We start from the raw sequence: 27,424 nt of genomic DNA, 5'->3' as shown, positions 1-27,424 counted from the left end.
GTGGAACTTAATAGAAACATATTCAAAATACCAAAACAAATCTGAATTCTCATTTTTAAGATTATTTAAAATAAATTTCAGTTTTCATTCAACAAATCAAAGGCATAAAGTCATTTAGAACTTATAAAATATTTTAATTATTCTAAATATTGATATGTGTTTATGAGCTTTTAAAAATGTATCAACTACTTTTTTTTATCAACTTGTATCAGCAACATATGCATGTAACTTTCTATTGATCATCGCTTTATTTTCTAATATTTTTTAAAAAACATCAACATATAATTTGATAAATATTGTGAAAATACATGCACATTTAAACATAAATAAAATTGATTTGATTTGACTTAATTATAATAAAAAATAATTATACTTCATTTTGAATTTGAAAAGATATGTGTAACTCAATATACACACAACATTAGTGACTCAACTAATTTAACTTATATCTAAAATCATAGATTTAACTACCATAAGAATTTATAATTTTATAAGAATAGTAATTTATTTTATAAATATAAATCATAAGACAACTTAAAACATATTAAAAATGAAAATAAAATATTAACCAACTGTTACAATTTATTTATTCTGTAAAATTTATATATATACATGAGATTTCAGAATATTATCGTTATATTAATTTATGTAATTTGGAATTAGACACTTTAGTTTTTTTTTTATTTAATTCAAAACACAATATATCTTAAGTTATACATAATCATCATAAAATATATTTACATATCTAAGACAACAACCACCTAAATGCAAATAAGAAATTAATCAAAATTTTAATATATAGAATAAAAAAATATTACAGTTGAATTCAGAGATGAAATCCAATTTACCCAAATGATAAATAAATCGGGTGTAAAAGCAATAAAACAATATAATATATATAAAATCATATGTATAATTAAAGTAATATAATATTTTAATATAAATGATGTATACAAACTATAAATTAAATTAAAATTAAAAGTAAATAGCAATCAATTATTATAGTATATTTACTTTAGAAATATTTAAATCCGTGTATGGGCACGGGAAAATCACCTAGTAATTTCTATATATCTATCTGCTTTCTTAGATGATTACATAAACTGGTTTATGTTAATTGACTAAAAATAATTTATAATTAGTATTATTGAAATCTTTTATTTATTTTTCATATATTTAGTTGATTATAATATCTTTTAATTACAGTAAAAAATATAAAATTATATTTTACTTATATAATATGATTTTTAAAATACAATCACCCAATTTATTTTTAAACTGCTTATTTTAAGAGATATTAAAAAATAAAAAAAATTAGGATAAATATCTTTTGATCAAATAATTACAAAATATTTTAAAATAAAATAACACTATATACTTTAACGAGGTAGATATATTATATTTAATCATTATTAAAATTATTTGTTTTCTTAATATTAAATTTGCTTTTAAATTTATGTTTTTATGTATGTGGAACTTAATATGACTATAATTAAAATACCAAAGCAAATCTGAATTCTCAGTTTAAAGATTATTTAAAATAAATTTCAGTTTAACATTTAATAAATCTAAGCACAAATTATTTAGAATATATAAAATATTTTAATTATTGTAAATATTGATATGTGTTCATGAGCTTCCAAAAATGTATCAGTTACTTATGTATATAACTTCATATTGATCATCACTTTATTTTTTGATATTTTGTTAAAAAAATTATATATATATATATATATATATATATAATTTGATAAATATTATGAAACTACATGCACATTTAAACGATAAATAAAATTAATTTGGTTTTACTTAATTATAATAAAAATAATTATACTTCAGTTTGAATTTGAAAGAATATATGTACCTCAATATACTCACAAGAGCGACTCGACTAATCCAACTTATATCTAAAATCACATATTTAACTACAATAAGAATATATAATTTTATAATAATAATAATTTATTTTATAAATGTAAATTATAGGATGACTCAAAACATTTTAAAAATGAAAATAAAATATTAATCAACTGTTATAATTTAGTTGTTGTAAAATTTATATATATGCATGAGATTGTAGACTATTATCGTTATATTAATTTACGTAATTTGGAATCAGACACTTAGTTTATTTTATATTTCATTTTAAGCACAATATATCTTAAGTTATACATAATCTTCCTCAAATATATTTACATATCTAAGACAACAACCAACGTAAATGCAAATAAAAAAATTAATCATAATTTTAATATATTTAAAATAAAAATATATTATAGTTGAATTCAGAGAAATAGATGAAATCTAATATATTCTCAAATGATAATTAAATCGACTATAAAAAATAATAAAACAGATTAGATATAACATATCTAAAATCATATGTCTAATTAAAGTAACATAATATTATTAATATAAATTATGCACACAAATTATAAATTAATTTAAAATTAAAAATAAATAATAATAAATTATTATAATATATTTATTTTATAAATATTTATACCCGTGTCACCTAAGTCAATAGATAGATATTAGAAATCCCTAGATATTATATATATACGGAGGTATATATTCAATTTTCAAAGTATATGGATTTTACGCAAAATTACATAAGAAAGGTCCTTTTCTATAAATACAAAGAGAGTAACGGAAGATAAAAAAAAGGGGGCTAACAACATAAGACAGACAAGAGAATCTGCGAGATCGCAAAAGAAATCGAGAAAACGCCTTTGTCCGAATAGAAACCCTAGCGAGCGGAAGGAAGGAAGAGGGAGAAGCAAGAGAGGGCAAGTTTCAATTGGATTTGGGATTATTCAATAAACACAGAGGAGAATGGGGAAGAAGAAGAAGAGAGCCACGGAGAAGGTGTGGTGCTATTACTGCGACAGAGAGTTCGACGACGAGAAGATTCTCGTGCAGCACCAGAAAGCCAAACACTTCAAGTGCCATGTCTGCCACAAGAAGCTCTCCACAGCTAGCGGTATGGTCATTCATGTCCTCCAGGTTCATAAAGAGAATGTCACCAAGTATGTTCCTTTCCCTATCCCTCCTTCTTTAATGTGCATGTTTACTGGGAACTTTGAATCTTTATTGCGTTAGCTCTTTCCAGGGGTTTGGTTAATTCCATACAAGTCTGATCATGAACCCTAATGTATTACTTGTCTGTATGCAAATTATTGGAAAGCTTAAAGTTTTGATTTCTTTGGGGAAGACGAAAGATTAATTGAGTTCTTGTCATGTCTGGGTCTTGTCTGAATTTTGTTTGATTTCTTCTGATTCGGTGACATTTTTTTTAATTTTCTGAACAAGGGTGCCTAATTCGAAAGAAGGTAGAGATTCAATTGATATTGAGATATATGGAATGCAAGGAATCCCACCTGATGTCTTGGCTGCTCACTACGGAGAAGAAGGTAAGGAGTTGAGCTGAGATGTATTGTTTACATTATCGCATATGGTGATACCTCTTTTGAGCTGACGTTGGTGTTTTCTGCAGAGGAAGAGTCTCCAGCCAAAGTTGCAAAAATTGAAATTCCTTCCGTCCCTCTCGGTGCTGCAGTTCCTAGACCATACGGAATGGTATATCAACCCCAACAAGTGCCTGGTGCTGCGCCTGCGCTACCGATGTATGTAAACCATTTTCGTTCTCTTTCCCTAACTTGTAAGATAGTCAGATGTTGTCTTCGTGATGTTTCCTTAGAACCGTTCTACTGTATGCTAAATACTTTTTTGTGAACAGGTATTATCCTGGTCCTCCTCCTATGCGTCCAGCTGGTCCTGGATGGCCTATGCCTCCTCCTCCCCGTCCACAACAATGGTATCCACCAGGTTCTGTTCCTCCACCTCCCCATTTAGGTTATCGACCACCACAACTCTTTCCTGTTCATGGTATGGGGATGACTATGCCATCATCATCATCTCCTGCTCCTCCTGGGATTCAACCATCGTCTCCCGCAATGCCCGTTTCTCAGCCTCTGTTCCCTGTTGTGAATAGCATCACTCCTTCTCAAGCTTCACCTTTCTCTGCTCCCCTTCCCGTTGGTGCGTCTCAGCAGCCGCCTAACAACTCATTTCCAGGTTCAGTCTTTAGCTCTTAGAATCAGTTCCTTGCATTTGACTCAGCTCATCTGTTTTTTTAATGTTGTGTTGCAGTGGGTGGAAATAATTCACATTCGTATGCTTCTGGTCCAAACACTAGTGGTCCTTCAATCGGTCCACCTCCTGTGATTGCAAATAAAGCTCCTAGCTCTCAGCCCAACGAGGTCTATCTTGTATGGGATGATGAAGCCATGTCTATGGTTAGTTTCCTTCCTACACATGTTCTACTAGTGTCATTAACGAATCATTTGTTTTTTTTTTTTTTTTTTAATAATCATGTGTCTGTATATGCAGGAGGAAAGAAGAATGTCCTTACCGAAGTACAAAGTGCATGATGAAACCAGCCAGGTAAGTTCTGATTTTCAAGTTTAAGGAGAGTTTGCTTTACACTTCTAACCCATTCGGTAGTGTTTGTTAATGCCTTTTTTTTTTATAAACTCCAGAGCCTGTTGTTTCTGTGCTAAGAGGTACCTTTATAGTTTCAGTTTATATTATGAGAGTAAGGACATAGGTTTGTGTAGCTTGTAAAGTAGTTGCAATAGGTAGTAACGAACACCGTGTGTTGTATCTGCTAGTTATTCATTATGTATCCTATTTGCTCTTTGTCTTGTATTAAATGAAATTGTGGTGATTGGTTCCACAAGATCACACTCAAACAGGTTTGGTTTCAAACCAGGTCAGCTTCTTTTATTTTCATTCAAGTTTGCAAAGTTTTGTAGCTTTGCACAATCACAGTCTCGAGGAATTATAAGAAAAGAAAACTCTTTGTAGCCTTTTGAAATAAGCATCCAACTCTTTCTTTACTCAGAACCAGGTTTGCTGTTTTTGAAATGGTTGCAGATGAACTCGATAAATGCAGCGATAGACAGACGTATCTCAGAGAGTAGGCTCGCTGGACGGATGGCGTTTTAGAGTTTTTGGCACCAAATATGAGTCGAAGAAACCATCCAAGAAAGGCGATGATGATAACCCTTTGATTCACATTTAGAGAGAGCTGAACTTGTGATCTGAATTTTGAGCTATTCCTATCGATCTGTTGTATTGTTACTTGTTAGGTACCATTGCATTATTTTAGAGATCTCAGAGATGTTTTTTTTCTGCAAATGTTTTTTAATTTTTTTATTTAGACTTGGAGGAAGAAGTTGAGGTAGCTTTTTCTTTCTTCGGACTTATCAGTTAGTATTAAAAACATACAGATTGACCCATAAATGTTTGCATCATGTTTTTAGCATTTAGCCCAAAGTAAAAAAGTGATTAACAAGTCTAATATTCTTGACATAATTATATCAACCTATATATGCAACTACATTCTCAACTAGAGGTAACTAGTTGCAGATGGTGTAAAAGTACACTTGGTTTATGCAGAAGAACTAGCCTCTCTTCCATGCTTCCTCTTAGGACGCACACCGTCATAAGACTTGTGTCTTCTTGTGAGGGTATTGCGTTTCTTTTTCTTTGTTTCGGATAACCCCTTTGGTATCTTGAATCCATTCTCTCTTTATGATATACATATTGGTTTTGTTATTTTTGTAATATTCTGGAACGTTTTGCCCATGTGGCTCAATGATAAAAAAAAAAAAAAAGCAACTACATTTTCTCAACTAGAGTGAACTGTTGGTATCGAGATACTCATCTGAAACTCAAATGTATCGAATACAAAGTTGAAGATGCAAAATGGATTACATTCAAACAAAAGGGGGCTATTAGTAATAATGAATTACTTTCTCACCACTCTCTCCAAACGAAATAAACAAACAAACAAACAAACTCTTTGGTGAAATAGAAAAAGAACTCTGTAAAACCCTCGATTCCTCATTTCGAGATCGCTCCTTGGCCATTACTGACAAAGATGAAAGCTTTTAGATCTCTACGAATACTAATTTCCATCTCACGAACAGCGACGGCACCTGGCTGTAAACCCCATCTCCCTCACACCTTCCTCCGCCGGTTCTACTCGGCGCAGCCGAAACTAGACGGAGACGGACCCATCGGCGACTCTGTTTTCGATAGCAGTCAATACTCAATCCCTGGAACCCAAGAAAAGCAAAAGCAACCTAATTGGGATAAAGGGTACAGGGAAAGGGTACAGAGGGAGCTGTTTCCGGAAGACAAGGGTAAATCGAAATCTCCAGAAGAAGAAGAGAGTGTTGATAGGTCAAGGATTCTAGCGAAGGCTCTCTTGGAGGCGGCGCTTGAGTCAGCTGATGACGAACTCGGGGAAGGCGAGGTTCGAGAAGAAGATCAGAAGTCTCTTTACGTCGGCATCATCGGCCCTCCAAACGCCGGCAAATCTTCTTTGACTAATTTCATGGTTGGTTTATCGAAAACAAAAGTTTCCATACGTTTACGCACAAACTCGTTGCTTCTTGTGTTGAGAATCTTGCTTATGTGCAGGTTGGAACTAAGGTAGCAGCTGCTTCCCGGAAGACCAACACGACGACCCATGAAGTGCTGGGAGTATTGACTAAAGGAGATACACAAGTTGTAAGTTTTTCTCTTTGTAGACTACGCCCTTGCGATTGAAGGCATGGATGTATAAATTCATTCAATCATTTGCAGTGTTTCTTTGATACTCCTGGTTTGATGTTGAAGAAAAGCGGATATGGTTACAAAGACATCAAGGCTCGTGTGCAAAATGCTTGGACTTCTGTTGACCTTTTCGATGTTCTCATTGTTATGTTTGATGTCCACAGGCATCTCACCTGGTTAGTCACTCATTTGCTCCTTTGTCTAGTACTAGTAACGTAGTCTACTTAAGAGCATCGAGTGGTGGGTTTACTAGAATCTCACCGAGATTGTCTTCAAGCTTTGAAACCGTAACCCAATGGAAATTAGAGTTCCCTCAAACTTAAATGTCTATTTTGTAAATTTCTGTGTGATTTGTATAGTCCGGATTCAAGAGTTGTACGCTTGATCACATACATGGGAGAGGAAGCAAATCCAAAACAAAAACGCATTTTATGTATGAACAAAGTTGATTTGGTTGAGAAGAAGAAAGATCTCTTAAAGGTTGCTGAGGAGTTCCAAAATCTCCCTGCATATGAAAGGTACATAGATTCATTTGACAGGGGAAGTCTCTTGAATTGCAACTGAAAGTATACGGTTGTAGGTACTTCATGATATCAGGGCTTAAGGGATCTGGAGTTAAGGATCTCAGCCAGTATTTAATGGATCAGGCAGTAAAGAAGCCATGGGAGGAACATCCATTCACCATGAGTGAAGAAGTCATGAAGAACATCTCTCTTGAAGTTGTTAGGGAGAGATTACTAGACCATGTTCATCAGGTAATGATACTAATAATTGTCTAACCTCTTCTTGCATATCAGTTTCTAAATCACACGACTGTAAACAAACCATAGGAAGTACCATATGGCGTGGAGCACCGTCTAGTGGACTGGAGAGAGCAGCGAGACGGGTCTTTGAGGATTGAACAACATCTCATCACTCCTAAACTTAGCCAACGCAAGATTCTTGTGGGCAAGGGAGGTGCTAAAATCGGGTAAGAGCAAACAAGATCACTGGCTAGTTCAACTAATCTCATGACTGATCTTTTTGTGTTGGTGTGGTAATTTTGCAGGAGGATAGGAATAGAGGCAAACGAAGAACTTAGGAGAATAATGAACCGCAAAGTTCATCTCATTCTCAAGGTGTTGCTCAAGTGAAAACCGTTCTCTGAAGACCTTTAGTTTTTTGAGTTTTGATTGGTTTACAGAAATCGTTTGTACACGGTTTTGATATCTGTCTGTATATTTGATGTTGTCAAAGATTAGACATTGACATTAGAAATATAATCTTATACAAACAGACAGGTATCCCATGAATGAAATGAAGCAGCAGAATTTTGAAAGAAAGAACAGCAAGCAGTCTTAACGCCACAAGTGGAAACACGTTGTCCATCTCCTAAACGTTTAAATGATCTGAGAATATGGATAGTGTGATTATGTGAAAGACCAACTGGATTCTTACCACGGTTCCTAATCCACAAACTATATACATGTCTTTATAGTTTGTGGATTAGGAACCGTGGAATATGTCTATTAGATAGATTATTGTAGAAAAGCAACTGGAAAAAAGAAATTATAACATCGTATTTGTATCAAGCACCCAAAGAATCATAACATGAAATAAATCATCTTCATGTGAGATACTCTTGTGGTGATGTAGGATTAGCTTCAATTTGCTCAACTTTTGGTTGAGAATTCCTATTTATCATCATATAAAAACATATCCATCCATGAGACTCTGACCATGTTAATGTGTCAACACAGTGTATGCTTTCATATGTTCCAAAGCCTTCAGCATCATAAATCTAATGGTGCAAATGTCTGACTTTGGTGAAGAGAAGAGAGCCTCCATACTTGTTGCATCAATTAATGGCGTCTTGATCTCTCATACACCCTCCTATTTTAGTTTCATTCCGTGAAACAGTTGAAGCTTTTGTCTTTTGGGGTTCAGTTTTCTGAGTTTTGAGCTAAACAGCCGTCTCCAACTTGTCTGAGCGATAGATTCCCTTAGATCATTCCAATCCTGGGAGTGTGACATGTAATTCCTCAGCCTCAACTCAATTGGCTCCTTGAGAAGCTTATTCAGGGAATCAAGAGAAGTGTGTAAAACGTTATGATACTATTTAGAGCAAAACCTAAAATGCATTAACTGAATATGATTCATGTTTTCTTTCATGGTGACTGATCTGTGAACACCTCAAAGTGACCAAACACATAACAGCCAAACATATAATCTCGTTAGTAAACATGACATTTTCTATCAAATACAAGTAAAGCTGTAAGACTAGGAAATGAAGAAAAGTAACCAAAGCTTCCAGAGTTACACTCAAGACATAAATCATTCTCTATCTCTCTTTTTTTCTCTAGCGTTCTCCTTGCAGCAATAACGAACGTAATCTCATATATGATCTCAAATTACTTAGGTTCTTCGATTTAAAACATCAAAATTTATTCATGACAAAAAGACCATACTCTGTTTCATTTATACCAAAGTCCCAACCAATTTTTTCAGTTATTTACAGATGACCAAAGAGACCCCTTGTTGTTCACACTTTCAATACAAACTTCCTTTCAAAATGTAACCTTGTAAATTTCTTAAGCATATATTTATCTACAACAACGGAAAGAGTAGGGTAAAGGGTAAACATGACCAAAAGCGAAGTCGGTTTTTTTTTTTTTGAGGATAAACAATAAGAAGTAAAGAAGAAAATAAATTTTTTTCTTTAGCTTTTGAATAAGACTTTCCTTGAGGTTGTCGCACAGCAAATTAGCTTTTAAACAAAAGTGAAAAATGAATTTTAGGCTGCAGAAGTTAATCTCAGTTGTTGAGATTCACCAGTCATTGGATCAGTAGTGTTTTGGCTCTCCAATGGCATGTACTGAGACATAATCGCCATGATTTCTGAATCCATGTAAGACTGCATTTTGGTGTTTTCACACACATAAAAAGAATTATCATCAGAGAGATCATTATGTTTATGAATTTAAATATTTAATAAGAGAAGCAAACGTGTAAAACATACCCTGAGACGATACTTGTAGAACACGTAGCCCCCTACACAGATACCTCCAACTGCAGCTAGTATCACAAATGTAAAGAACCATCCAATTCCTGATCCGCTTTTCTCTGAAAAAAAAAAACGAAAAACAAAATAAGAATACGATTAAGGTTTTAGATCATGATTGTTTGTTTAGTCATTTTACCGATACAAGTGTCCTGTTCTTTCATGTAGAGACGATTGCCAGAGCATTTGCATTCGAAGCTTCCCCATTTGTTGTTACACTTGCATCCATCACACTGACAAGCTGATTTCTCCTTACATTCATCAATGTCTAGTAGATATATTATGTATACAGAGCCAAAGATGAATCAGTTTAAGAAAACAAGATGAGATAATATAAACATTATAGTGGGTGAAAAGTTTTCACCTTCACATTTAAGACCATCTCCTTTGAAACCTGAAGGGCAACGACATCCAGATGTCTCGGTGTTCTGAATTCAACAATAGGAAAAAATGGTAAGAAACAATGTGAAATTTGGATGTAAAGTTTCAAACTTTATAACATTATTACCGAACAAGCAGAGAAGGTTAGGCCCTTTTTGGTTTCAGACCAGCAGCCTCCTTGATTCATTGAACATCTCGCAGGTCCATAAGCTGTTAATAACATTCAAGCAAAGATGTATTTTTCAAACCAGAACACAAAATGTTTTTTTTTTTCAAACGATATAGAAGTTGAAGAACATACGTTCACATGAAGTATAGCCATCTCCTTTATACTGCACACCATTCACAACAGGGCATTCACAGACTCTTCCCCTAAATGTGTCCTGATATAATCCAATTTTGGTGAAAATCCCATCAATATATATGAGAAAAATAATTAAATAATCAGGTAAAACTAACATTTTATCGGTATATAATTAAGTACCTTGCAAGCTGTTACATTAGATTTCTTGTCTTGCCAACATCCTCCATTTGCTTCAAGACATTCATTTGTTTCTATATCTGTTTCAAAAGTGTATATAATATTTCTTTTAGTATTCTATTACCAGAAGATGGCCAGGTCAGTTTACAAGGGAAAGTGGTTTAACCTCCACTTAGACAGATCCCGGGTTCGGTTCTCTCCTTGAAACCTGAACATATAGCCTTTAGAACCGAACTACTCTCGAGTTTACCTGAGCAATGAATCAGATTAACAACTTTAGAATTTGTAACATTATCTCAACATATTGTTCTAAACAAACATGTTACAATAAGAAGGAATGAAACAAACCGCGGTATTGAGCATTGTTGATGATCAATGTTGGCAAGATTGTGACATCCCCACGGTCTCCCTGTCCAACCTGAAGTGCTTGCTCACCTTTTAAAACCTCATTCTCCACATCAGCTGCAGGATCACCCATACATTTCTTGATCTTGTCAAGTGGCAAACCTGAGAATAAGATAGTTTTATACGACCCGGAAATGTGAAGAAAGGGATAATGAAAACGATTGTAATCATGTCTTTTACCTAGAGATTCCACAACACTCTCTGCACATTCTTTAGTATACTTCTTCTCCTTCATGGAACACCTGATGTGAAAATCAGTCACATAGTCCCACCAAACCCAAGACTTGTTAATCTCTTTCCCTACTCTATGAACACATAACTGTCTCAAGTTCTCGAAAACAATGTCTTTCCCATCGTATCCATCTCCAAAGTCTTGTTCAGGGTCAGGAGCACAATACCTCCCTTGGTTTATACACTGAGACTTACACTGATTGCTTGAAACATAATCTTTAGGACAAAACCATGTAATGTAATGAGGTGTGAACAAAGAGTATCCTCCTTTCTCAAGAATCTGCGCGTGCCCTTTAAAGTTTTTTACAAAATTCATCTGCTCATCGCACCGCGCACCACACTCATCGTTCGTGTTAGTCCATAGCTCATACTCAACTCTCTCATCCGGATGAGGCAGTGACTCGCTCCAGTCTATCTTGAGGACTACTTCCTCTCCTTTCTTGAGAGCTTGCTTGAGGGTGTTTGCGAAAGAAAGGTCGATTAAAGCAGATGGAATGGTGAGTTTCTCTATGAAGTCATCAGCTTCTTTTGATTCTTCAGGTGAATCCATTGTTATCAGTGACTCGTCTACGTTATCTGCTATTAGAACTGCTGCTGCACCGGATTTTTGACCGTTCCATACCTTTAATGCAAAGTAGCACTCTAATGCAAAAAAAAAAAAAAAAAAACCACAAAAACAAATCAAAACCGAATCTTTCCCATCCATAATTCTTCAGTGTTCAGTATGCCAAAGTAAACCTAACAAATATCAGTTCGGTATTCAGTTAGTTTAGTTAATGAAAAATTTACCAAACTTAACTGAAGTGTTTGTTTTGGTTTAATCTCTCTTATAGATTTGGTTATAGTAGTTCAAAATTTTGCTAGTTCGGTTTAAAATTTTGGTTAAAATTAGTATTGTAGTGATTTTTTAAAATGAAGTTTGGCTGAACAAATTTTTTTTTAATATGGCCAAATTGAATCGAATTATAACCAAACTTGAACCGAAAATTTCAGTTTGCTTCGGGTCAAAATGGCAAAAAAAATGTGGAAGTTGGACCGTTCTCAAATTGTAGAGCGGTTAGGATAAAAAAAACGAGATAACAAGTCTCACGGAAATGAAATAGTTACCTCCACGATCGATGATCAAGATGGTAGGACGAGGGAATTTGGGTTTGAAAGACTTGTCAAAGGAATCGCATCCAAAAGCTCCTTGACCGGCGTAGACGACCGAGCCGATCATGTAACCACCGTAGTTAGGCACACCGAAGTTAGCGATGGCTGCGTCGTGTTTCGACCGCATTGCCAAAGGGCTTAAGATCGTGACGCTGCTCTTCTCAACGATGAATCTCCCGAAAACGCCGTTGAACACCATGGTCAACGCTAGAAACAGAGCCAAGGTGGCTCCTTTATTGATCAAAGACATTTGTTTCTGATTAGACAAACAAAAAAAACAGAGTTTCCAAATTATTTTGTTTTGTTTCCCTTAGAAAGTGAAACTGAGTCGGGAAGTAATGACTTTTCGCAAATGGTGTCTCTGTTTTTCGTTTTTTTTTGAAGATTTTCCAGAGAAAACAAGATGTTAAAGAGAATTAGGTGATGCTAACTGTTTATTTTCTGTGTGTTTCCATGGGAAATTAGAGAAAGGCTTAGCTTTGATGGGAAAAAATGTTCAAGACGGAAAAGAATTGAGTTTGCAGGAAAGTGGATGTCTCTGTTTTCTGGAGGAAGAAAGAGATCTTAACGTAAAGTAAACGAGAGAGAAGATGACTTGACAGAGTCAGCAGAACTAACCATGTCTCTGCAACTACTGTTTCAACTAACTTCTCTCTTTCATTCTTTCTTTTATTTTATATAATTTCTAAATTATTGACGAGAAAAAAAAAAAATTTGACGTTAACTTAGAACGTAAGGCAAACGTGAGATCCTATCATCTTTTCAAAGCTCTAATCTTTAAGCTTAATCAAAGTGGAGAACGTTACAAAAACTAATCTAGTGGAGAACGTTACAAAAATATGGTAGCTCAAGTCTACAAGTTTTCAATCTTTATCTACGACAATAACTTTTCAGTACTCAATGATTTACAAAAATCAAGACCATTGCATACTTCATTGACTTTTGAGAAATATTGAAGTGCCATATGGGTTAAGTTAGAGAATCATCCGAATCACCGATGTGACAATTACTAGGAGACATGAATTATTGCATAATCGACATTAACTTGTTTAATTAAATATCCAACCTAATTGTTAGCTTTACCATTATTTCAAAATTATTTAAGGCAGACCTTCAATATGATGTGTGTTTGTTTATAGGTCATCATGACGTGTTTGTGTTTTTAATGAATTCGGAGAAATGGCAACAAACATGTATTTTTATTTAGCAAGAAAAAGTCTCTGATATATATTAAGGCTATTTACAAAAAGAAAGTCTGATATAAAAAGAATGATTAGAGAGACTAGTTACAAGAATATTTTATATGTGGTAGGAGAGAAAATGTCAATCCATGATTTAAAATTGTCCCATTTGCGGAATCTCTCATGCCAGTTTCTTTCATATGCAGAAACAAGAAAATTGTTTCTTTTTCAAAACAAATATTAGTTGCCACAAGCACATAATAATATAGAAGAGAAATTGGTAAAAAGAAGTAGAAATAAACTTAAACAATAATGTTCAAAATGACACTTTCTTTCTTCACCACATTCATATGAATAGATCAACCTGCATTGCCAATAAATGTTCAGATTCTGCTACAAGTACCAAGAAGAATTCACAACAAAAACCGTATATTGCAACAACAAAAAAGAACACATATTCAAAAAGGCTAATCAACACTAATGTTACCAAACCATACCAAAAGAGGGAACTGGACCAAGGCTAAAAACAGCAGGAGGTACTGATGTTTGCTCGAATCATAAGACCTTACCTGAGCAAACAAAACATGTTTTATCGTCTTCAAGGGATGTTAAAACGGGGACCCGGCCTGCTTATGTCCGACCTGTTTATTGTATATGTTCCTTTGTGTTGTTCACCAAGAATATCCCAGTGCACAAACACGTCAATGGCATCAACACATAATAAGAGTACCCCCACATAGGGGATGTTCGTTTCACCATGCAGATGAGCCATCTGGATGAAGACGAGAGTTTTGTTCGTTTAGGCATTAAAAGTACAAGTCATCTGGATGGCTCGTCTGAATGAGTTATGAAAATTTAGGCTTAATTTTGAAAATCAGCTGGCTGATCTAAATTGGATCATCTTGATGGAGATGAGTTTGTCAAAATGGTATAATGTCTATTATACCCTCATGTAATTAACAAATTATAAACTTAAACATAATATCATTTTGTCACTCATGAAAAATGACAAAACTACAAAAACGCATTTTCCCACCAAAATCACAAAAATGCATTTTCCCACCAAAATCACAAACAACATTTTTCGCTAAAATCGTAATTTTCTCGTAAAAATGAACTTTCTCGCCAAAGCAGATTTTCCCGTCAAAATCACAAAAAGGCACTCACATCAAAACATGTTTTTGCGCAAAAACTGCAAAACACATTTTCCGTTAAAACCGCAAAAACGCAAAACATGTTTTTCCGCCAAAACCGTAAAACCGCGGATTTAAAAAAAAAACGTATTTTCCCGCAAAAATCGCAAAATGTATTTTCCCAAAAAACCATAAAAATATGTTTTCCCGCCAAAACTGTAAAATTAAGTTTTTCCGCCAAAACTGCAAAAACGCGTTTTCCTGCCAAAACAGTGAAAACGCATTTTCCCGCCAAAACCGCAAAAGCGCATTTTCCCGCCAAAACTGTAAAATTACGTTTTTCCGCCAAAACCGTAAAAAAAGCGTTTTCCCGCCAAAATCACAAAAACGTATTTTTCACCAAAATCGCAAAAGCGCATTTTTCCGCAAACCGTATAACGCATTTTTCCGCCAAAATCTTAAAACGTGTTTTCCCGCCAAAATGGCAAAAACATATTTTTCGCTGAAACTGCAAAATTTGAGTACATCACGCTCTTACCATTGCTTTCATCTTTCAAATTTTAGTTTTATTATGAGTTTTATTAAAAGTTATAGTTGTAATTAATTTTAATGCAAATTTAAATAAAAATAAATAAATTTATATGAAATAAAAATTTATAAATGTCAAAATGCTAATTTTAAAATAATTGCAGTGTAAATATATTTTAGACTAAATAAAAAATTTAGTATAGTTAAAATTAATATCAAACATATGAGTAGATCAAACAAGGGTATATTTGTAATTTGTTTATTACACTCATCTGAATGGAAATGAAAAACAAGAAACGAACATAAAATCCATCCAAATGACTCATTTAGATGGCTCGTCTGGATAGAGAAACGAACAGCTTCTAAAATCTGAATGGATCATCTAGATAGATCACATAGATGGAATAGCAGAATGGAGATTACTGACGGAGAAACGAACAGGCCCATAGTCTTGGAAAAACCCGCAAACCCGCAAAAACATACATAGCTTCGAGATATGCCACAATGTCTACCAAGTGATAGAATAGAAGGGTTACTTTTAGGAGCATCACTTATTTAGGCCTATAAATATTATTAACGGGCCATTAAGAAAAGATTCTTAGGATATGGGCCATACAACTGGACAGGATACAGCTATTCTTGTAACCAAACAAAATACGAGCAAATTTTCCTCAATTAGGTTTAGACGATATAACCCAATCCGACACCCAAATCTCATAGTCCCTTCTCCGCCAAAACCCTAATTTCTCATCACCTGGAACTTTGATTACAATGGCGAAGTCAATGAGATGCAAGAGGGTGAAGAGATTGAGAGCTATTAGAAGAGAAATAGTAGAGAAAGAAGCATTCACTCTAACGAGAGACGACGCCAAATCCGCCGCCATCGAAGCCGCACTCGCCGCCCCCAGATTACCTGTTCGTCAGCCACCTCCTTCTCCGTTCATGGAAGTTGCGGCGCCGACTCCTGAGTCTATCTCTGCCTCCGGCACTATCGTCAACGATATGGGTACGTTCGATTTCTACTGTAGGTAGCTTCAAGGTTCTCAATGTAGGCTTAATTTGTATGGGTTGATGGAACCGCTATTTAATTAGAGTTTGCTATGTCTGTTATCTTTGAAAGTGTTGGTAAAAACATAGGTATGTTTTGTAATGGTTATTGTCGTTTGTTTTTGCAGATATGGAAATGGATGGTGAAAAGCATAGCAAGTCTCTTAAACCCATCGGGAGAAAGTTGAAGAAGAAGTTTAAGATGGGCATGAAGAATCGTCGCAGCAAGGGTTTCCTTCGAGGCAAGCGAGTCTAAGTTCCCAAGTTGCTTTTTTTTTTTTACTTCTAGTTGCTCTAAATTTTGGTCAATATCTCATAACTATGTTCCCTAAATATTTCTTAATCGTCTTAGAAAATGTCTTGTTTTGTACTTTTATTTTTAGCTACTTTATTATAGACCTAAAAAGACATGATTTCGATTTGAAACTAAGGATGTCTGATTATGCCTCCCATGTTTAATTTTCTTGCACCAAGCATTGCAGCTAATTTACTTGGCTAGATAGTTAACATTTTAGGATTCAATCAACTTTGTAAACCTTTAGACATCTTGATTTCGAGCCGAATGCAAATCAGAAACACGAATCTTAGATAACTTTTAACATAACAATAATTCTCAGTATAAATCAAGATTCACATATTTTTGTTGTTCAGACAACGTATCATCATAAAATTAAAATTGAAACAACAAGAAATTATTTGTCAAGAAAGATTCGTTTACAAACTCAGCACCGTTTGTTTTTTTTTTGGAAAAAGAATCAGTAACGTTTAGAGTTAGATTTGCTGCAAACCCTCCTGATCTCTCCAGTACGATCTTCACCAGTGATGACGCCAACATTGACCAGCTTAGCCATTGACACACCAAACTGATGTCTGAACATCTGAGGCGGCTGCTCCGCGAAAGCTTTTACAAGTGGAGCGGTCCTCGGGTCCTTCACAAGCTCCGCATCAGTCGTCAAAACTCCCATATTCTTCTGAAGATTAATGTAATACTGATTATCGAATACCACCGGAGTCACGGCGTCTAGGTAAACCGTCTCTGAGGCCCAACGACACTTGCGGCGCAAGAAATCTGCGTATTTGGGGTCAATAGACGGATCAGTTCCGTGGGTCGCGTTGAAATTGTAAAGCCTTGACTGGATGGTTCCACAGTAGGCTTTTCCGATGGTGTGGGCCCCGGAAAGGACGACAAGGTCGAGAATATTGAGTCCGTAAGACTGAAACGTTTCGAGGAGGCCGGTGATGTCACGGCGGCCTGAAGGGACTTTCTCGACGTCTCTAGCGTAAGAGTTGGTGGAGTCACGACGTCCGTAGGCGTTGGGCCAGTAAGGACCACCTAGTTGGTAGGTTGCACTGCGGCTAGCTGAGGTTAGGATGTCGGCACATGAGACTAAACCGGGGCAGGACTTCTCGATCTCAGACTTGATATCGTCGATTAGCTCGAAGCCTCTTAGGGTTTTGCTTGCTGGAGATCTTCTCTCTGATCCTTTGTGGTCTAGGAGAACCGATGCATCACATCCCTGAAAGATGTTACCCATTCACACACACAAAAAAAATCATCTTCTCATTTCAAATGTACTATATAGATATTGACATGACAATAAGTGGGTTATGCATAACCTAAAGAAAATGGGAAGAACAGTTCCTAGCTAGCAAGCAATACATCATTTTGGTTAACCATCAAGTACAGATTTTGTAAAATAAGAAAGGTTTAGGTGGTTTACTAATCACATGATTAGGCTGATCACTACTATATTCATCCATTCTTCAAAAGAAAATAAAACTTGTCAAAAATGGATTTTCATCTATATATCAAGTTTTTCCTTTTCTTTCGTTTTTTTCCATCTAAATCAAGTTTTTCGATTTGTTGGTTTTGCCATTGTATTCCGTATATTTTATTTTATTTTATTGGATCCTAAATTGTTACCAACACAAACGCTAAGTTATTAGAAGAGCGATTTTCAAAACTATGTAAAATATACACTATATTTCCTCCGTTTCAAAAAAAGTGTATGCTCTAGTAAAAAAAATTGTTTCAAAAGTATACATTTTTTATATTTTCAAAGCAATTTTTATTAACTAATAATAAAAAATTATGAAGTTCAAAAACATTAATTGCATTTTTAAAATTTTTATTGGTTTAAAAATATAAGAAATATAAAGTTACAAAAAATTATGCATTTATAGCTAAGTTTTAATATGTTTTATTAAAAAGTGCGAAAATTCTAAAATATGCATTATTTTGAAATAGATGTGTATATTTGAACAAAAACATTTGGCTATAACATGGAGCTATGAGGTTAATATGTATGCTCTGAAATTGAACGATTTATGTAAAAAATATCTAAGGAAAGAAGGTATAATTGCATTACCGTGACACCGCAATCGTGGAAGAGAAGACGGAGGAGGGCTGGACCAAGGGAAGGATCAGTCTTTGTCCATTCCCTCACTTTTGTATCGACGATTTTCTCAAAATTTGGACAAATCTTATCATAGTAACTCAACGATAACTGATTGTCCAAAGGAAACCATGTCTTTGTGTCCTCTTCCTCATCGTCGCCTCCGTATCCTCCCGCTCCTGGCAAGTCTTTCCGGTCAGCCGATACTGGCCAGGCCACAAGAATCACGAGTAGGACGACTGAGACCACGGCCGACTTCATTATTTTGCCTTTTTATATCTTTCTTGAATTTGTTTGATATAGTCGAGAGATGTCTGCGAGTACTTTATATATGGGGTTTGGAAATGAACGTGATGGTTTTACGTGGGATGCACACCTTTAGTATTTTAATGATTCAAAATGACTTGCTTGCATGTCGTCTATGTGATGTTTTTGATATATAATATATATATGCCCCCTTTTTATAAGAGAAAACAAGAATTTGAATATAGTGATCTTGACATTATTGAAATCGGCCTTTTGACTTATTGGGATTAGATTGTTATTATAAGTTTTTCTTCAGCTTGAACTGGGCTATTTTATCTCGTTCATTGGTCGGTTATCACTTATATTGATATAATTTTTATAATGTCCATCTATTAAACTATGGCTATGCTTGTTAGTTCGGACAAGTATCTCCTTGTTCGTAAGGTGAAATTGGCGATCTTGAAGAGAACAAGGTCCATAACTCACATTCATTAAAAAAAAAAGGGGGTCTATAACTCGCATACCTCCTATATGTAAACCCGAATTATGATACGGTTGCGGTATCTTAGATTCGTAATGAGTAATCTGTAAACCGGTGAAGCAATAATGTGAGAAAATTAACAATTTCATTGCACAATCATTTATGGGCTTAGTAACCCTCGTTAATCGTGGGTCAATTTTGGTAAGATGCTTATTAAAGGGCAACGTCTATTGAGCCCTACCAAAATTATACTTTTTTTTTTGGTGCAACTACCAAAATCTCCTATATATATTAATCCTATAACATTACGACATATTTTCGTAGTTACGTGTCATGAATAATTCTTAAAATCTTTAGAAAAATAAGTTGGTCCATACAAATATATATTATATTTTTTATTAAACTAACTATCAAATTGGTTAGTAGTGTAAATTCTTTCCTTAAATAAAAACTACAACATTACCTAATATGGTTAACATATATATATATATATGATAATTGATAATTATGAATAATACATATTTGATAACAATTTTTGTATCATCTCTCTTTTTTATTTAATTTTATATTATTAAAAGAAATTAAACAATCACATTAAGCATATAATAAAAAAATTTAGACTTTTTCTTATCTATTATATTTTGAATTTTTCAAAATGATTATAAATTATTAAAAATGAAAAAAAATTCACATTGAAAATTTTGTGATCAATGGTTTAACTTTCTTTTGTTCAAACAAGATACAAATGATCATGAATCATATTAATATGAAGTCTCATTAAAAGATATTCATATATATATATATATATCATTTAAATTAAATTATATACTATATAAAAATATATAAATATGTTAATTTCAAAATTTGCATCGAAAAATTATTGAGATCTTAATATTTTAATTTTGAAATTTGTATTGATAAATCCCACATTAAAAGTTTTGTGATTAACAGGTTAAATTTTTGTTACAACAAATATACAAATGTTAATAAAATCATATGAGTAGTAAGTGTCAATAAAAAATATTTATATTAAAATATACCTTATATATATATATATATATGTCAATATCATTAAAGCTTAGTTATATATCATATTAAGTAAATAAAATGATTGTTTTGATTGATTTAAAACATAATTGTAAGTTAACAAAATGTATTGGTTTTGATTCACTACAAGAAAACATAATCTTAACGAGGGCGGTTTTCCTTATTAGTTCGTCGTAAAAGAGGCTTTACGACGAATTAGCGAGGAAGCGCGTTTGCTCGTTATTCATCTGTCGTAACACATATTTCCTCGCTAATTCGTCGTAACTTAGCGAGGAATATATTCCATCGTAAAGACGAAGTAGAGATTTTCGTCGTAAAGACCACGTCAATATTCCACGTAAGGACGTCGCTATATTTCCTCGTAAATACCTCAAAACGAGTTCCTCGTAATCTACACGTAAATACCTTGAAAGTGTTTCCTCGCAAAATACACGTAACAACCACGAAAGGATTTCCTCGTACAATACTCGTTTATCTTTCCTCCTTATTTTCTCGTAAATGTTTCCTCGTAAAATACTCGTTTACTATTTCTCGTCATTTCCTCGTAAGGTTTCCACGTAAAGAGGTCGTACATTAGCTACCAATTTACTTCGTTTTTATTATTTTACAGAATTTAAAAATATAATTAAAAAATAATTAAAATTATTTAATTTAATAATAAATTAAAATTTAAAATAAAAATAAATCAATATGAAAATATTTTATATATAAATAAGTTTTGAATTTATATAATACAACAAATGAAAAAAAAACTAAGGGTCGTTCATCGCCTGGTAGAATTCATCACTCCTCCTCATAACATCCGCCTCGTTATGTACGTCGGATGACTCACCTTGAATGGGATGTTGTTGTCGCATGTTCCTCAACATGGACTCCCATTCCGGATTTGTGGCCGCAATAACATCCAAGAAGCCCTCGACTCCACCCATACGAGATTTTGTCGTGGTCAACTCGTTACGCAGCTGAGCGGACTCTCTACGCAGCTCAGTGACTTCATCATCCCGTCGCTGACCATAATACGATGTCGCTCTCGGAACATCGTTGACGGAACCAATCCCCAACGTCCGTCCCTTTTTTTAGGGACAACCTTAAAAACAAAAAATAAATATTGTAAGTAAAAATTTAAAGTTATATTAAATGAATAATAAAAAAATAAATTTTTTGAAAATTTACCTCCTCGTAAATCTTATCCACTTCAAGTGTGGATAAGGTGACGGGTAATCCGTCGGTAGACTGCTGGGTCAGCTGAGTCTGGCGGTCTTCAACCCGAGCAACTACGTCGTTGTAGATTTGCTCGGACTTGCCATCTACAAATACGCCCGCCTTGTTCTTGTGGGTCCTCTCGTAAAGTTCCATAAGAGACGGGAGATGTCCCGTCTCTTTGGCCTAAAAAACATTTAAGAAAGTTAGAATAAAATATATGTATTAAAAAAATTATTTAATAAAATATTTAATTACCATTTCCAAACGGACACCGGCGTGGGGTTTTTGGCCCGTAGTGTGAAGCATCGGCCCGTTTCCGTGCTCATCGACCGTGTTACGGGAGTTAGAGCAAGCCTGGGAGATTCTAATGGAATCAGGAAGGCGCCAATAACGGATGAGGCCATCCCACACATCCGTGGTGAGCTCAGCGGGTTTGCCACGCTCATACCCCTTCACGATCCAGTCACCCTTCCAGTTGGAGACCGTGTCCAACAAGCGAGCTTTCGCCTTCGCGTTAAACTTCTTCCTCACCCTCTCAGTGATCCCCAATGCCCAATTATATTTTTGCTGTTGGAAAAAATAAATTAACAATTAGTTTTTTAGAAAGTATATATATAAATCATGAAAAAATTAAAGTATATATAATTAATTAATAGAAACTTACAGCGTAAATTTTGAACCACGTCTTTCTGACGTAGTGAGGCGTCTTACTCCAGTTTGGATGTGGCATGGAGAAGTAACCATTGATTGTGTCGGTTACGTCCGATGCAAGACATCCGTCAACCCCCCACCTGGAAAATACAAATTTAAAATATAAATTATTTTTTAATGTTATAAAAGAAATTTAAACGAATTAAAAAAAAAATAATGCAACATACCACAAAGTTCCGTCCGGTCGGTCTGGATCGATGACTGGTAAACCTTCTCTGCCTGGCAGACTGAGAATGTTCTCTACAGTGTACTGCGAGCAAGGAGCACTCGGAGGCACCATCAAATCAGGATGAATATCGGCGGCCATCGGAGGTGCCATCGGAGGAGGCACAGGAGGAGGCATCGTCGGATGAGCCATCGAGGAAGGCACATGAGGAGCCGATGGTGCACTAGAAGAAGTAGACCCAGAGACTCTCTGAGTGTACTGAGTCTCGGGGACAGTCTCCTGACCCGAAGAACCGGGAGCGGAAGAAGAGGCCGGGTCTAAACGACTACCCGGCTCACCGAAGATCTCTCTGTAATGTGCAGTAAGTCTTCCTTTTCGAACCTGGGAAAAAAAATTAAATTTTTAAAATTAACATCAACAATATATTTCCCAACATTATCCACCTAATCAACACTAAATAACATAAAATCCGCAAACCTATCTAAATTCCCTATACTAACCACCTAATCTATCATAAACTAACCAAATTAGAGAGGAATCAAAGAGGCTTACCATTGCTACGAAATGGAGAGGAAGTAGAGAGGAAGTAGAGAGGAAGTAGAGATGGGGAAAGAAAGAGTGAGCGCTCGGGTGTATATATAAGATTACATATCGTCGCAAATTCGTCGTAAGTTTACGACGAAATCGCGAGCAGTTACAAAGGCCCGTGTTTTTTTTACGAGGAAATTGCGAGGAATCACAAAGGCCCGTGTTTTTTTATACGAGGTAATAACGACGATTTAGCTTACGAGGAATTAACGAGGCTTGCTTTCCTATAAATATACCCACAACTCTCATTCTCAAACCACACACAAACTCCCAAATCACACCTTATCTCAAATCACATTCCTCAGCAAAATCCTATTCAAATTATAAATATTTGAAAAAAATAGGAAAAGGAGAAGATATTAGAATTAATGTGGGCGAGACTTACGTATTATAATTGCTGGAAGTCTTGCCACATGTTAATCAGGTATTTATCTCCTTTTCCTTTTTTTCTAGTTTTTACACTACGAGATATTTACGACGATTTGTACTTACGTGGAATTAACGGGTTTTATGTTTAAATCCTTTTACGTGGTGTTTACGACGATTTCTGCTTACGTGGAATTAACGAGTGTTTTGTTTAAATCCTTTTACGTGGTATTTACGACGATTTCATCCTACGTGGTATTTACGACGATTTCATCATACGAGGACTTTACGACGATTTGTGCTTACGTGGAATTAACGAGTGTTATGTTTAAATCCATAGAATCCGAAACCCTAAACCCGAAACCCAAAACCCCAAACCCGAAACCCGAAACCCGAAACCCCAAACCCCAAACCCAAAACCCCAAACCCCAAACCTGAAACCCTAAACCTGAAACCCCAAACCCCAAACCCCAAACCCCAAATCCGAAACGCCATATTCCTTATTTTCTACTTCATATATTCCAAACCCCATCTTTATTTTTAAGTTTCGTCGTTATTTTTAACGAGTGTTATGTTTAAATCCCTAGAATCCCAAACCCCAAACCCGAAACCCGAAACCCCAAACTCCAAACCCGAAACCCGAAACCCGAAACCCCAAATCCGAAACCCCATATTCCTTATTTTCTACTTCATATATTCCAAACCCCATCTTTATTTTTAAGTTTTGTCGTTATTTTTAACGAGTGTTATGTTTAAATCCCTAGAACCCGAAACCCGAAACCCGAAACCCGAAACCCCAAACCAGAAACCCCAAACCAGAAACCCGAAACCCCAAACCCGAAACCCCATATTCCTTATTTTCTACTTCATATATTCCAAACCCCATCTTTATTTTTAAGTTTCGTCGTTATTTTTAACGAGTGTTATGTTTAAATTCCTAGAATCCGAAACCCGAAACCCGAAACCCGAAACCCTAAACCCGAAACCCCATATTCCTTATTTTCTACTTCATATATTCCAAACCCCATCTTTATTTTTAAGTTTCGTCGTTATTTTTAACGAGTGTTATGTTTAAATCCCCAGAACCCCAAACACCAAACCCCTAAACCCGAAACCCTAAACTCGAAACCCGAAACCCAAAACCCCAAACCCGAAACCCGAAACCCCAAACCCGAAACCCCAAACCCCAAACCCGAAATCCCATATTCCTTATTTTCTACTTCATATATTCCAAACCCCATCTTTATTTTTAAGTTTCGTCGTTATTTCCTCGTTGTCTTACGTGATATGTACGACGATTTCATCCTACGTGGTATTTACGATGATTTCACCCTACGTGGTATTTACGACGATTTCATCCTACGTGGTATTTACGACGATTTCATCCTACGTGGAATTAACGAGTCCCGCGTTCTTTATTTTTATATTTCGTCGTTATGTCCTCGTTGATCTACGAGGACTTTACGACGATTTGTGCTTACGTGGAATTAACGAGTGTTATGTTTAAATCCCTAGAATCCGAAACCCCAAACCCCATATTCCTTATTTTCTACTTCATATATTCCAAACCCCATCTTTATTTCCATTCCAAACCACAATTCCCACATTTGCTTATTCATAAAACAAACTCCCACATTACCTTATTCATAAAACAAACTCCACATTATCTTATTCATAAAACAAACTCCCTCATCTTATTCATAAAACAAATACATCAATCGGATACATCGACATTCTCGTCATCACTAGAAACATCATCATTTTCATTAAACTCGTCTTCAACAGCTTCGTCTGTGGCATCATCGGTAAGATCTTCGTACTCGTGATTATGCAGATTAATGAGAAGGATGTCATCAATTTATTGTTCAGGTTCCTCGACTTCATTTATCTGTTCTTCTTGCAATGGTGGTTCTTCTCCACTGATGATTTGTCCTCGAGGTGTAACTTTGATCACTGCTAACCAATTTATACCTGAATCTCTCATCCGAGGGTATGGAAGGAAGCTAACTTGGTCTGCTTGTGAAGCTAAGATGAAAGGCTCAAATTTGTGTTACCTTCGTCCACCGTTGACATCAACTACACCGAATTTGTTAGACCGAACACCTCTGTTGACGACGGGGTCGAACCATTCACATTTGAAGAGGACGCATTTCAGCTTCAGTATTCCTGGAAATTCGACTTCAATAATCTCCGTCAAGATCCCGTAGAAATCTGTTTCCCCTTTCACACATATTCCATAGTTACTGGTCGCCCGCTGTCTACCATAGTCATATGTATGAAAAGTATAGCCTCGTGTGAAATACATCTGTGATGTGGTGACCTTTACAAGTGGAGATTGAATTACTTCGTGTAACCACTTAGGATAATCTGCATCGTCGTCGTCATAATCAACCTGCAAAAATAAAGAGAATGTTAATGAAATACATATCATGTATGAAAAAAGAGTTTGAGTTAATACCTGATTCTGCAACCACTTAATGAAGTGTTGATCTTTCCTTTTGTCTACGTCACTTGTGGATATACCAGGAAATGTTTCTTCGACTTGAGAAACAAATAGGCTGTAAAATCACATTTTATAGGAATGAATCTCTCGCAATTATACAATTAATTATACTTATATGTGTTTCGAAGTGTCAATATATGTTACCTTTCAAAATAACGCATCAATGGATCTTCGCAATTGAGTAGAATATAGGTGTGTGCACTATGAGCGTCTTGTTCACTCGACCACCAAACCTCTTTAGACTTCCCACCGAGTCGCCCAATCTGGCTAAAGATGTCTGGAACACCAGCAACTGCATATGTTGGCGCAACACCACCATCATCATATCTTCTTGGAGCTCTTCTCCGGGTACGTACTTTTGACGCAAAGTAGTACGATGTGAAGTGAGAAACTTCTTCCGTCAAACTTCCAGCAATTATAGAACCTTCAACTTTGGCGAGGTTCTTTGCTTTTCCCTTCAAATATTTCATGGCTCGCTCATACTGATACATCCATCCGTAATGTACAGGTCCACGAAGCAATGCCTCATATGGGAGGTGGACAGCTAGATGCTCCATGACGTCAAAAAATCCGGGAGGAAATATCTTCTCCAAGTTGCACAATAAGATGAGAATGTTCTCCTGAAGCTGTTCCACAACTTCTTCTTTAAGAGTGCGTGTGCTCAGATCCCTGAAAAATGCTTCAATGCCTTTTATATTCAAAACAAAATTAAACACATTGTTAGTCATATATTATTTTGTAAATTATTGTGATATAATACACTACGTACCTGCAAGTGCTTCATGTACGTTTGTTGGAAGTAGCTCCGCAAATGCAAAGGGCAGTAGTCGTTGCATAAAGACATGACAATCATGACTCTTCATCCCGGAGAACTTTTGACCCTTTTCAACACATCTAGAGAGATTCGAAACATACCCATCGGGGAACTTCACTTCTGATGCCACCCAGTTGAACAACACCGACTTTTTTTCTGAAGATAATCTGAATATCGGAACGGGAACTTGTCCATTGCTTTTAATATGTAACTCGCTTCTTGAGCAAATATCCGGCAAGTCCAACCTCGATTTTATGTTGTCTTTTGTCTTCCCTGGGACATTCAATATTGTATTCATGATGTTCTCAAAGAAATTCTTCTCTATATGCATCACATCGAGGTTGTGGCGCAGAAGAAGATCCTTCCAATATGGCAACTCCCAAAATATACTCTTCTTGTGTCAGTTGTGATGAACACCGTAAGAATCTGGCATATTACGAGGGACATGCCAATTACCACCCAACGAACTGTTTCGTTAGCTCCGTAGTAGTCGATTTGCGCTTCAATTTGTTCTCCAGTTAGATATGGAGGAGGAGTGTCTCTCACAACCCTTTTGTGCCTAAACAAATTCTTGTTTCTTCGGTAAGGATGGCCAATGGGAAGAAATCGACGGTGACAATCAAACCAACTTGTCTTCCTACCATTCTTCAGTTGAAACGCATCTGTCGTTCCATTACAATATGGACAAGCTAATCTC

At 35.4% G+C, this 27,424-nt stretch overlaps 5 protein-coding genes across 6 annotated transcripts; 3 read left to right on the top strand and 2 right to left on the bottom strand.

The window, feature by feature from the left end:
- Positions 1 to 2,654: 2,654 nt before the first annotated feature.
- Positions 2,655 to 5,248, top strand: LOC106366700 (protein SUPPRESSOR OF FRI 4). The gene is made up of 7 exons (XM_013806362.3): positions 2,655 to 3,029; positions 3,313 to 3,413; positions 3,497 to 3,626; positions 3,740 to 4,077; positions 4,153 to 4,298; positions 4,393 to 4,446; positions 4,939 to 5,248. Exons 1-7 carry the CDS (start codon positions 2,836 to 2,838, stop codon positions 5,008 to 5,010), a joined length of 1,035 nt encoding a protein of 344 aa, XP_013661816.1. The 5' UTR covers positions 2,655 to 2,835; the 3' UTR covers positions 5,011 to 5,248.
- A 589-nt stretch (positions 5,249 to 5,837) lies between these two features.
- LOC106366699 (GTP-binding protein ERG) lies at positions 5,838 to 7,902 on the top strand. The gene is made up of 7 exons (XM_013806361.3): positions 5,838 to 6,409; positions 6,493 to 6,582; positions 6,658 to 6,803; positions 6,987 to 7,145; positions 7,208 to 7,382; positions 7,458 to 7,597; positions 7,676 to 7,902. The coding sequence occupies exons 1-7, from the start codon at positions 5,948 to 5,950 to the stop codon at positions 7,758 to 7,760; spliced, it is 1,257 nt and encodes a 418-aa protein (XP_013661815.1). The 5' UTR covers positions 5,838 to 5,947; the 3' UTR covers positions 7,761 to 7,902.
- A 1,132-nt stretch (positions 7,903 to 9,034) lies between these two features.
- LOC106366698 (vacuolar-sorting receptor 6) lies at positions 9,035 to 12,966 on the bottom strand. 2 transcript variants are annotated; one of them, XM_013806360.3, is made up of 11 exons: positions 12,273 to 12,955; positions 11,115 to 11,807; positions 10,878 to 11,036; positions 10,696 to 10,779; positions 10,533 to 10,609; positions 10,350 to 10,431; positions 10,176 to 10,258; positions 10,032 to 10,095; positions 9,807 to 9,935; positions 9,626 to 9,729; positions 9,035 to 9,520 (listed from the first exon to the last, which is right to left on the bottom strand). In XM_013806360.3, the coding sequence occupies exons 1-11, from the start codon at positions 12,565 to 12,567 to the stop codon at positions 9,401 to 9,403; spliced, it is 1,890 nt and encodes a 629-aa protein (XP_013661814.1). In that variant the 5' UTR covers positions 12,568 to 12,955; the 3' UTR covers positions 9,035 to 9,400. The 2 variants fall into 2 exon arrangements, with proteins under 2 accessions (XP_013661814.1, XP_022566715.1); XM_022710994.2 differs by having other exon boundaries at positions 10,878 to 11,807; positions 12,273 to 12,966.
- A 2,881-nt stretch (positions 12,967 to 15,847) lies between these two features.
- Positions 15,848 to 16,656, top strand: BNACNNG11070D. The gene is made up of 2 exons (XM_013803966.3): positions 15,848 to 16,165; positions 16,335 to 16,656. The coding sequence occupies exons 1-2, from the start codon at positions 15,931 to 15,933 to the stop codon at positions 16,460 to 16,462; spliced, it is 363 nt and encodes a 120-aa protein (XP_013659420.1). The 5' UTR covers positions 15,848 to 15,930; the 3' UTR covers positions 16,463 to 16,656.
- Positions 16,448 to 18,911, bottom strand: LOC106364375 (peroxidase 7). The gene is made up of 2 exons (XM_013803965.3): positions 18,576 to 18,911; positions 16,448 to 17,723 (listed from the first exon to the last, which is right to left on the bottom strand). The coding sequence occupies exons 1-2, from the start codon at positions 18,861 to 18,863 to the stop codon at positions 16,962 to 16,964; spliced, it is 1,050 nt and encodes a 349-aa protein (XP_013659419.1). The 5' UTR covers positions 18,864 to 18,911; the 3' UTR covers positions 16,448 to 16,961.
- Between the last annotated feature and the right edge of the window lie 8,513 nt (positions 18,912 to 27,424).

This window comes from Brassica napus, chromosome C5 (genome assembly GCF_020379485.1).
Source record: "Brassica napus cultivar Da-Ae chromosome C5, Da-Ae, whole genome shotgun sequence".
Lineage (NCBI taxonomy): Eukaryota > Viridiplantae > Streptophyta > Magnoliopsida > Brassicales > Brassicaceae > Brassica > Brassica napus.
Note: the sequence above shows the minus strand (reverse complement) of the source record. Positions and strands in the feature narration are given on the sequence as shown.